This window comes from Centropristis striata, chromosome 4 (genome assembly GCF_030273125.1).
Source record: "Centropristis striata isolate RG_2023a ecotype Rhode Island chromosome 4, C.striata_1.0, whole genome shotgun sequence".
NCBI classification, from domain to species: domain Eukaryota; kingdom Metazoa; phylum Chordata; class Actinopteri; order Perciformes; family Serranidae; genus Centropristis; species Centropristis striata.
In genome coordinates, this window is record NC_081520.1 from 32,313,158 (window position 1) to 32,325,576 (window position 12,419).

Sequence of the window (12,419 nt, forward strand, 5' to 3'; positions counted from 1 at the left end):
CTCACAAACAGGAACGCACAGACTAATAACGGTTATAACAGAGCTCCTCCTGAGCTCCTTAAAAAAACATTGAGGAATTATTTCACGCACTGTAGCTCACACTCTTCTTGTTCTCTCTCATCTGCAGAATCTCGTACGGAAAATAACACAACTCAATTACTTAACTGCCTGAACACACACACACACACACACACACACACACACACACACACACACACACACACACCGTCAGCTGTTAGGAACTCCAGTGCTTCTGCATGATGGTTAAGCAGTTACAACAAATGGAGCTCATACCAGAGGCTCAGGCAGGAACATGAAGTCATTAGCACCGGCCAGCTCAATTAATCATCAGCTGATTTCTATGAGTGCCAAATACACACCTACACACCCTAGTTACTGTATCTGAGTGGCCTATTTAAATGTCCATCTCTGTGTCTTTGCTGCTGTTGTCACTGGCCACCACTGCACCGTAAACACACCGCCCACCACGCCACCATTGACCTATATGTTATTCAATTTGAGCTATTGTTGCTTCAAGGTGATTTGTGAAGCTTTAGTTGACCTTATAGCTATCTCCATACACCAGACATATAAATGTAAATTGTATTGTATCTAATAGGCATGTCATATGAACACAGAGAAAAACGAAATAACAGTGTTTTTCGTAACGCCTCAGGGTGGGTTTTTAATATAAATTGGCTGTGACCGTTAAAAATTGGCTTCATGCTCGCGCAGAAAAGCTGCTTTGAACAAAAACATTACACACAAAGGTCAGCTGTATTTGTCATAATAGTAAACTACGATGAGAATGTTTGAAGTGGACTGTTCCTCAGTGAGCTGAAATAAATGAACACTTTTAAATCAATGCACCATGCAGAGATTTGGCTGCAACGGTTCGAAGGGATTTCAGACTCTGTGAGCATGTAATGGAGTGCCTGCTGCTGTGTGTGCGTGTGTGTGCGTGAGTGCGTGCATGCATGCGTGTGTAGCTGCTTCAGGGTTCAGTATATTATTATTATGCGAAGCACATAGATCATGAATTTACCTGTGTGCATGAGTGAAGCGATTTTCTTATTTTTGTCTTTCATTTCCATATTCATGCAAGTCTGAGTGTGTTTGCTCACTGAAGTGTGCAGTGACATAACCACACGTGTGTTTTTGTTTTGTGTGTGTGTGTGTGTGTGTGGGTGTGTGTGTGTGCATGTGAGAGAGAGAGAGAGAGAGAGAGAGAGAGAGAGAGAGAGAGAGAGAAACTGTGCATTTGTGTGCCATTTGACAGTAGTCAGATCAGAATAAACAAATACCCCATATATCTGCATAAATATCACAAATGCACAGAACTGCAGCTTCGCCATCATCACACCTGGCTTCATTGATGGATTACAAAGAGACACAAAATTTCTACAAAGAGACTCAGAATGGCCACAAAGTGATACAAAACAACACAAAATGACCACCACGAGAAGACACAAAACCACATAAATATCCGTAACAACCACAAAGAGACTCAAAACAAGAACAACAAAAAGGCTAAACAACTATAAAGTCTGCATGTTTTGCTCCTATGCAAGAAAGATTGTTTGGGTTTTTTCTGTGTCTGTGCCCAAGGGCTCATTGTCTCATAATCCACTCAAGTCTAGCTTCACAACTGGCCAGCACTCACTCACACACTCACACACACACAAACGGCTGTATCGAGTTCATATAATTTCACATTGAATAATGGTTCCTTTCAGACATATTTTGTTTAGTGTCAATGAGCTTCGCCGTGTCTGTTTCTGTAATGCTGGTGATTGTTTTTCCATTTGCTCCAATTGTCTTCCAAACCCCTTCTTCCTCTTTGTCTCCCCAGCGTCTGGCAGACTGTCTCTCTCTGTTTCTCTCTCTGACTGATGTGCTGGAGGTAATTGTCTTTCTCAAACATGACTCAAAACTCAACTTGTGTGTTTTCTGTCTTAGGAGTATCATAGACCAGCTGAAGCGATGTCAGTGTGCCGGCCTTCCACCGTCCGAACTGCCAGAAAAAAACAGAATCTGCCTCGCAGCACCGCTACCAGCACACAGGAGAGGTGTGTGTGGTTTTTCAACGTGTGTGTGTGTGTGTTTGTGTGTGTGGAAGGGCCTGAATGATGCCGGCGGACAGACAAATGGAGCAACATCTGAGTTTTGTGCTTCTTTGAGGATGTGTGAGTGCATGCAGAGGAGCAGAGAGATGTGAGAGTGTGGGAGAAAAAACAAACAACGCATGGAGGTAGAGAGAGAGGTATGAATAAGAGACGATGATTGTCGAGGGATAGGTATGGAGCTGCGTGGGCAATAATATTGGACAAGAGGAACCCCCCCTTGAAAAGAAAGGAATGAAAGGTCTGTGATGAGGAGAAAAAAGCAGCTTGAATGGAGTGGAATGATTAAACATTCCTCTTCAAATGAACATGTTTTTATCTAAAAAAACAAAAAAATGAGAGAATAACCTGAAGGAAAATAATCATGGAGACATCCTTAAGTACACATGCATGACCTCTCTGCTCTCTGTGAATCAATAAATCATGCTGAACATTTAATGATGCTGCAGAAATAAGAATTTGGTACCATTGTGGTAAACACATCATTCTGTTTGCTGCTTTGTCTGCGTTCCACACATTCCACCTCCAAGATATATCCATAAAGATCTGCAGGTGCTATCTGCGCCACACTGATGAGAATTACAAATGAAAGAAAAAGAAAAGAAAAGTAATAAACAGGGTTATGCAAGGACATTTTTTTCCATGTTCATTTCCCTTGCATTTTTCTATTAGTCTTAGAACATGGAGAAAGAACAAATAAGATTAAGAGCGAGACAAGGACACTGAGAGAACCGATTGATGGAAGGACGATGATAAAAGGACCAAGAGTGTGTTTTTGTCTGAATCGATGCATTATGTATTATGAATGCTTCTCTTTCTCTTTTTTTGTCCTTCTTTTTAGCTGTTGTCATTCCTCTCTTGGACCAGGAGCGGGACAAGGCCATCGCTGTTTTACTGGTGAGTCCTTGCATTCAAGGACATACAAAAGGGTTTCAATAAATGAATGAACCAAAGTAAGAAAAAAAAACCTCTACTGATCAACAACTTTATGAAAAGGGAGATATTTTCAATTTAATATATATATTTTTTAACAAATCCTGCAACAGTTGAGCTCATGTACTGGACTGAAACTGAAGAGTTACCAAAATAAAAGTTACCACTTCAAAATAAAAGTTCTTTAATTTCTCTTAAGTTCTCTAAAATGTATGTTCAAATATTCAAAGCATTATCTAATGTTATAAAGAGAAATCATCAGACACAAATGAACAAACTGTAGTAAAATCAACACCTAAATGTGTTTGTTGGATGTCTAAAAGAAGCAAGTTATGGAAGGAAAAGAGCCCAATTCTTAAAGGGAAAAGTGTAAACAAAGTAAATAATGTCTCTTGATGACGTAAGCTAATGTGTGTGTGTGTGTGTGTGTGTGTGTGTGTGTGTGTGTGGGTGGGTGGGTGGGTGGGTGTGTGTGTGTGTGTGTGTGTGTGTGTGTGTTTGTTTGTTGCAGGTGGGCTGTAATCCACTAACTGATCAGGATGAACTGCATCTCAACATGCTGGAGAAACATGTAAGCTCTTTTTGTCTGTTTTGGTCTCTAATGTAGAAAAATAAACCTTGAACTGTTCTTTATTGTATTAGGTTTCAGCACGGGGTTTTTATCAGAAGCACAGCTTATATATACTCTTCTCAAATGTCTCTTGTAAGTAGCCCTGCTATGAAGTAAGTGGGTCATTATTGCAATAATTATCCAATTAAAACTAGACACACAGTTGTACAGCAAACACACCAAAGGATAAAACATAACATCACATCGAAAACAGGGATACATTTTAAGCAAGTAAGTAAAGTAAGTAAGCAAATCAATTGTATTTATAAAGCGCTTTTCACAGGCAAAAATCCACAAAGTTCTTTTAAAGGGCATAAAACAACATACAGGCAAACACAGGGGAAAAAAAAGAAAAAAAACACAATACAACAGGAAAACATAATTAAAGATGCATATAGTCAACTAAATGCCTGTCTAAACAGGTCTTAATCTGACATTTAAAAGAATCCACAGATACCGCAGACCGTAAGGGTGCAGGCAGAGCGTTCCAGAGTTTGGGTGCTAGTGATTCTTGTTATGCAGAATGGACCCACTCAGATTGTTTTATATATTCCAAATATATTATTGTATTATTATCACTGATGCATTTTTGTAAGCAGCATTTTAATTTTCTCAAGGTAGGGCTAATTTGACCTTCTTAATATACTGTTATGAGGTGAATTAAAAAATGTCTTATCACGTTAAATGTATCATGTTTTTTATGTTAAACCTGAAACCTGAAACCTGAAAAGTGACTCAAGCTGTCAGCTAAATGTAGTGGATTATAAAGTATGACATTTGCCTCAAAATGTAGTAGAAGTATAAAGTTATGGAAATACTCAAGTAAAGTACAAGTACCTCAAAATGATACTTAAGTACAGTACTTGGGTAAATTTACTTAGTTACTTTCCACCAGTGCCTGAAAGGAAATTCCTCAAGTGCTCTGTCATGATTCCAGTGTAAGACTTGTGATGTGGATAAATGCATCAAACATAATGCAAAAACAAAATTTCTCTCTTAAAATGTTCTTTACCCCCAACTCACTTTGGTGCTCGTCTGTGTATGTTTCCTGCACATGTGCATGATGTCACAGGCCTCAGTGGCGTGTGTGCGAGTGCAGGCTGTTCAGACGTCCTACCAGAGGCCTCCTCTCAGCCCCTCTCCCCAGTCCCACAATGCACTGCTGCACCTCAACGTCTCAGAGCAGGACTACTGCGAGCTGGACCGCAACATCCTGCAGCTCTGTGGTATGCAAACACATAACATACACAACATTAACAACATACCAGTGGTGGAGGAAGTATTCAGATCCTTTACTTAAGTAAAAGTACTCATACCAAACAGTGAAACTACTGCACTACAAGTAAAAGTCCTGCATTCAAAACTTACTGAACTAAAAGTACAAAAGTATCAGCATCATCAGGATGGACCCACTCAGGTTGTTAAGTATATTATTAGATGATTATTATTGATGCAATTATGTAAGCAGCAGTTTATTTTCTCAAGCCAGGGCTCATTTTAACCACAAAATATACTGTTATGTGGTTTAATTTAATAAAATATTTAATGGCTTTAAATGTATCATGTTTTTCATGTTGAATCTCGACGAGAAAAGTAACTAAAGCTGTCATCTAAATGTAGTGGAGTAAAAATGACAACATTTGCCTCCAAATGTAGTGGATTGAAGTATAAATTTACATAAAATGGAAATACTCAAGTAAAGTACAAGTACCTCAAAATTGTACTCAAGTACAGTACTTGAGTAGTAAATGTACTTACATTCCACCACTGCAACACACATAAAGGCAGATTTAATAGAGCTCCTCTTTCACTCTTACATTTCCTGCACTGCATCTCATGTGTACAAACACAAAACTGTGAGGCAAAACTAATTACACACACACACACACACACACACACACACACACTAACACTTGAATTTGTGAGGTGATGTATGTTAATAGAGCAACCCCATCTGGATAGAAAAGCTCTATGAATTTAGATGGACTCCACAAGGAATGTGTGACAGCTCCTGTGTGAAAACAGAACACTTTGCAAAAACAGTGTTTAAAATCTCATGCATAATGGAAGTGGACTCACTAATGCCGTTCCTGAGCACATACACATAAATCAATGTTGTTTACTTGCCGGTGATTGTCAACAAATATGAGTTGGCTTTACTCTCCTCAATATTTTCCCGGCCTCTGCCTCGCCTTTATGCTCCTCTGTCGTCCTCTTTCCTCCTGTCTTCATCTGCAGTCCATGCATCCCTCGATCCCCTGTCTTGTCTTCATTATTAGTCCCTCTGTTGGCTGGTACCCGTTCACCCTTCCCCGACCTCGCTGTCTCAATGCATCCCTCCCCGGATTGCTTTCTGTCCACTTGCGTACATGCTCTGCATTCCCCGTTCTTCCTTAACGCCAATCTGCCCTTGCTCCTCTCCGTTTTTTACTCCCATCACTCACTCTGTCTCCCATTTCTCTTTCAGGTGAGCTCTTTGACCTTGATGCAGCCTCCCTTCAGCTCAAAGTCATCAATTATGTAAGTGGTTGGGATCTTTGGTATGCTCCCTCATACACACATGCACAGTTAAAGACCTACACTACATGCAAAACATGAAGTCCTTGCCTCGTTCCCCTCTTCCTGTCGTTACCTATACCATAAGCTTTTCTTTTTTTTTATCACACTTGATCAGTTTCCCCATAGTATGCCCCCTCCATGTACTGTATATGTGATAGACTCTCTGTGAATGAGGGGAGCAGGGGGAGAGGAGTGATGATTGATTGCAGAGAGTTAAAAGCAGTGGAGGAGGGGAAGGACGGAGAGAGGAGATATCAGCTACAGTTTGTGCATAAACCCGACAACAATTTAAATGTATGGAATTATTCACTGATAAAGAAAATATGAGATAGAGAGAGATGTGAAGGTTACACTGCATCAAAGGGACAAAGTCTCAGCAACCGGAGCTTCAGAGAGCCTTAATGGATGTACGCACACACTTCTGATTCTACTTATTGAGCATGAAGGACTTTTTTGAATTTTTTTATGACAAGTTTGCCAAAGCTGAAGGCAAGTTTGTTTCCTCATCAAAAAATCAAGGACTTTTTTACTTTCATTGGTCTAGCGAGGATTTGCTGTTTTTCCTCTATCTGTTGTGTTATTAAAGCGAGTTGAATATGTCATTGTGGACTTGTGAAAGACTTTGTAGAGCATTTATAGACCAAACAATTCATTGTTTAATCTAGAAAATATTAATCTGTAGATTAATTTGTAATGAAAACACCCCTAAGCAAAGGCATCACTTTGAGCACTGAAAAACAGTTTAATTTACTGTTAACTGCAGTGAACAGTGTCCTCTTGCAGCAGAAACTATAAATGCCTGTATATATGTATGTATGTACAGTCATGGAAAAAATATTAGACCGTTGTTTTCTTCAATTTCTTGTTCATTTTAATGCCTGGTACAACTAAAAGGTACATTTGTTTGGACAAATATAATAATAACAACAAAAATAGCTCAAAGGACTTAAATTTTCCATGGTTTTCTTGATAATAACCAAAATCATTGTCAAGAAAACCATGTAAAATGTCTACATATCAGCTCTGAAATTAAACTCTTATGAGCTATTTTTGTTGTTCTAATTATATTTGTCAAAACAAATGTACCTTAAGTTGTACCATGCATTAAAATGAACAAGAAAGCAAGGAGAGGGTGGTCTTATCATTTTTTCCATGACTGTATGTATGTATGTATACAGGGACATAAACTCTAAGAAAATGGGCTTAAAGCAACCTCCTCTTTTGACAAAATGGTGAAATCCAAACATAAAAAATCTCCAACCCACCTGAATGTGTAACCAGTCTGTCGAAGAAGATGCAATCTTGAAAACGATGAGAAAAACTCCTGCACACTGTCTCGCTTACTACTGAAAAATGTATTTAATTTTAACGTTTCTGTCTGTTGGACCTTCATCAGGCAAGAGGTCGTACAGATTGAGTCATTTTGTTTAATTTAATAAATGTAAGGGACACAGTGTGCAGGAGTTCTTTCCATTGTTTTTCAAATCAGTTTTTGCCTACCGACCTTCCCTGCCACCTTGACGCTGCGGGATGAGATCCGTGGGCTGGAACGAATCGGAGCAGCAGCAGCAGCAGCGCATGTAAAACGTCTGTCTTTGATGCCTTTAAACCTGAATCCGTAGTATTTTTTTCCTGCATCTTAAGGAAAGGAGAGGGAGAAGTTGTGGTAGTGCAAAAGGCTGCAGGGGTTTTAAAATGTGTTTTGAATCTGACATGATTTGTTTCGGCTGTTTATTGTTACAGTTGTAAAAAAGGCACGAGGGGAGAGGGAACGGAGCGGAAGATTGTTGCTTCTGAGGAATCGTCATTTTGTTGGGAAGTGCTCGGGGCGGCTCTCATAGGATTAACTGTATTTGGGAAAAAGGGGGGCGGAGGGGTTTATTATTATGTGGGTGCAGCGACTTTGTGTGTGTGTGTGTGTGTGTGTGTGTGTGTGTGTGTGTGTTCATGTGTGTGCATGTTGTGTGTGTGTGACTGGGGGCGAGTGCGTTGGCAGTGGCTGGTGTATATCCCTCCACTGCTTGTTCTCCATCCAGCTGTGTGGATTACAGAGAAGAATTGTGTGTGAGAAAACGCTGCTCTTATGACTTCTGTGTGTGTTTGTGTGTTTGTGTGTGTGTGTGTGTGTGTGTGATCATGTATGTGCTCGACAGTAATTGTGTCAACATGTACCTACAGGTGTGCATTCCCACCGCCCCAAGTGAATTTCAGTCTATGAATGAAATGTTTCTCATCACATACAGCAGCAGAAAATTGGTTGCGACTCTGCAGGTCTCACAGAGCGCAGTTCATACACACTCCTTCATTTTGACACACACAGACACCTATTTATGACTGTGTCTGTGTTTAACCCCCCCCCACACACACACACTCAGAAATGTGTTTTTTCTTATGCTTATGTCCCCTAAAATGTCCTTGAATAGACTTGTATCTAAAAAAAGTTTATCACATTCCTCGACGAGATGCCTGCACTTTACTACAATCTGAAATTCAAATGTACGCCGGGCAGGCTAGATTAGGTATTTCACACATTCAGAAAGCCAATTAAAGCCATTAAAGAAACCTTGAAACCTCCAGTGCAGAGTGGACTTGTCAGTACAAAGAGCAGAAACCACATTGTAACACCGTAGCCAATAAACAGCATCAAGTCTTGATACAGGTGCATCTCAGTACATAAGAATATCATAGAAAAGTTGATTTATGTCAGTAATTCAATTAAAAAAGTGGAAATAACACATTTTATAGATCCATTACACGCAGAATGAAACATTTCATATCTTAATTTATATAATTTTTTCTAATTATTTTATGATTATGGCTCACATTTAATGAAGACCTAAAATTCAGTGTCTCAAAAAGTATATTACAAAAGACCAATTTTAAAAAGTATGTTTAATATGGAAATGTTGGCCTCTGAAAAGTATGTCCATCTATATGACTCAATGCTTGGGGCTATTTGGCTTGAATTACTGGAAATGGACTTTTCGATGATATACTCATTTATTGAGATGCACATGTACGGCCAAATCTCTTTAATGTTTCCTCTAATGTAAAAAATACAACAGATGCAGAAACTACTGCCGCAATCTGCAGATTGCGCGCTACTCTTTCACTGGTCAACCTAGCATGAGCAGCGGTGGTGGCCGTGATTGAGGCCGGATCCAGAATTTCTCAATGAGGGAGAAAGAGTAAATGTGCTTGTAGCCCCCTCTCAAAGTTTTTCTTTTTTTACTTTATTTCTGCTTGAAATCCCTGTTCAACAAAACATTACCAATTTGACATCCAAAGAATGATCTTGTGTTAAAAACACAGCATGTTTATGTATTTTCTGTGATTTACACAGTACATTGTAAAACCCAACTTGTTTTTTCAACTTAAATATTTGTGTCCATGCTGCGAAAGAATTTTATGTCAAGACAACAAAGGAGTTGACTCAAATAAATCTTGCTATTTGACTCAATATTTTAAGTTAAAATGACTTTTTTGCACAAATCTTTGTTGTATTGAAAAGGAAAAAATAGTTATAATAACAAACAAGCAACATTGGATTTTACAGTGTATGGTTGTTTGGATCATTTATTAAGAGATGATCATGAGTGAAAAGTGAAAAAATGTATTATTAATGGGAATATGTACACTCACCGGCAACCTCATTAGCTAGCAGGTGTACCTAGTAAAGTGACCGTGTGGTCTTTTGCTGTATTCCATCTGCCTCAAGGTTGGTCGTATTGTGCAGACCTTGGTTGTAACGAGTGGTTATTTGAGTTACTGTTGCCTTTCTATCATCTCAAACTATTCTGCCATTCTCCTCTGACCTCTGGCATCAACAAGCCATTTTGAGAACTGCCGCTCACAGTAAACCCTAGAGATGGTTGTGTATGAAAATCCCAGTAGATCAGCAGTTTGTGCAATACTCAGATTAAAAACCATGCCACGTCCAAAGTCACTTAAATCACCTTTCTTCCCCATTCTGATGCTCACTTTGAACTTCAGCAGCTCGTCTTCACCATGTGTACATGCCTTAATGCATTGAGGTGCTGTCATGTGGCTGGCTGATTAGATATTTGTGTTAATGATCAGGTGTACCTAATAAAGTGTCAGTATGTTAATACTGCTGCTGTAGCCCGTCTGCTTCAAGGTTGGATGTGTTGTGGTTCAGAGATGGTCTTCTGCATATCTTGGTTGTAACGAGTGGTTATTCGAGTTACTGTTGCCTTTCTATCATCTCGGACCAGTCTTACCATTCTCCTCTGACCTCTGGCATCAACATATTTTCTCTTTTTCAGACCATTCTCTGTAAACCCTAGAGATGGTTGTTAGATTGGCAGTTTGTGAAATACTCAGACCAACAACCATGCCACGTTTAAAGCCACTTAAATCACCATTTTCCCCATTCTGATGCTCTCTTTTGACTTCAACAGCTTGTCTTCACCATGTCTACATGCCTTAATGCATTGAGTTGCTGCTCTGTGATTGGCTGATTAGACATTTGCATTCACGAGCGGTTGAACAGGTGTACCTAATAAAATGGCCAGTGAGTGTATAATAGTGTATACAAATGTATAACTGTTTTTTTAATTATATGTCATCATTTTTGCAGAATCACAGTTTAATAAATCAGTTATTATAATGAAAAAATCGAACTTTATTCCATATTTTATTGGGTAGGATCTAAAGTTTGTATTTTCTGTAAATAATAGAAATATGTATCACACTATCAAGTCTTTATTCACAAGTTGATGCTACTGCGAGACAGTGAAGATAATATTGAATGTTGTCCCGCCCAGCGCCAGTCATTTTCCACTGTCCACTGACTTCTAATCTCATCTCCACACGTCAATCGCGCTACAGAAAATCTTGACTTGAGGCTTTAAAAACAATCTGATAAAGTGAATTTCTTGTGATTGTATATTAGGGCTGACACTGTGTTTGTGTTTTTCCTTCAGCTGCAGCAGCAGACTCATTCTCAGTGTTGTTGTTTGCTACTGGTGTCCGAGGACAACCACCAGCTCTTCTGCCAGGTACAAACTCACACAAAATGACACAAATAAAAGCCCTCTACTGTTGGTTGAATAGCCCCTGACCTTTAATCTCTGCAACCCTTTAGGTAGTTGGAGACAAAGTCCTGGAGGAGGAGATCAGCTTCCCGGTGAGGCCAACAAAGACAATTTATTCGTATCAATATTCATGAATTAATTCAGGCATTATTGGCTTTCATTGGTCATTTTGTGTTCTTTATTTCCTGTTAACCTTTTGGAGTTTTGGGCTATTTTAACTGTTTTTGAACCATAATTGTGCCTGTAATTACCACTTTTAAATAATGTTTTCCATGCCATTTTGGTGTAATTTTTCCGGCACTATCTCATCTATATGACCTGATAATGATTTTTTTCCCCCTTTGACTTACTGGATCAAAAAGCATCACAAAAAGCACCAAAAACATGAAATCTGAATTATTTTTTAGTTTTAAAACACAATCATGCTTATTTGAAGAAATTTAAATGTTGCAAATGTGAACCCAGGGTGCAAATACAACATATAAGAGGTAAAATGACGATAACATCTAGTTATATATATTCATATTAAATGCATATGACCTTATCTCCGGTTTTACTTGGCCTATCATCATCAAACAAAAACTTTGGATGGAGTTTCAAGTCAGTACTTTAGTGACATCATGAGGAAGTCATGTGAATGGATCACGCTGGCATGATCTGTGACTTCATTCAGTCTGTCGAGTGTTTTAAGTTATATGTGTGTATATATATATATATATATATATATATATATATATACACATATACTTTATTTAACCAAGTAATAAAAGCCTCATTGAGATTAAAAATATATCCTTTTCAAAGGAGACCTGGCCAAGTAAGCAGCTTAAAAAAGAGACAAGTTCCAACACTAAACACAGTTATCACAAACATTAAATACAAATATCGCCATCACAACAACAAAGTTATATTCATGGAGGTTTGTTGCAAATTTTAAGAAGCACACGTTTAATGCAAGTGTTGTAACCCTGCTCGTAGGTTTCCTTGACTGACACGGTAGAAAAAAAACCCCGACATGTAATCTTTTTTAATCCCTGACAGGGGTTATAATTAAGAAATTTGGGCAAGTAATGACTTCCTTTAGGGTGCTTTAAGTCCCCTGTCCCTGTTGGTTGTGGTGCAAACCAAACATTTTTT

At 38.7% G+C, this 12,419-nt stretch overlaps 1 protein-coding gene across 3 annotated transcripts in view; it reads left to right on the forward strand.

Annotated features, from left to right (window-relative positions):
• The window catches only part of LOC131970546 (cGMP-dependent 3',5'-cyclic phosphodiesterase), a 223,692-nt gene that overhangs the window by 177,814 nt on the left and 33,459 nt on the right, over positions 1 to 12,419 (forward strand). For all 3 annotated transcript variants that reach the window (XM_059331965.1, XM_059331967.1, XM_059331966.1), the window contains exons 5-11: positions 1,960 to 2,069; positions 2,965 to 3,020; positions 3,568 to 3,627; positions 4,739 to 4,892; positions 6,134 to 6,186; positions 11,172 to 11,246; positions 11,333 to 11,374. In XM_059331965.1, coding sequence (XP_059187948.1) covers positions 1,960 to 2,069; positions 2,965 to 3,020; positions 3,568 to 3,627; positions 4,739 to 4,892; positions 6,134 to 6,186; positions 11,172 to 11,246; positions 11,333 to 11,374 — 550 coding nt within the window. The remainder of the gene's footprint in view (positions 1 to 1,959; positions 2,070 to 2,964; positions 3,021 to 3,567; positions 3,628 to 4,738; positions 4,893 to 6,133; positions 6,187 to 11,171; positions 11,247 to 11,332; positions 11,375 to 12,419) is intronic.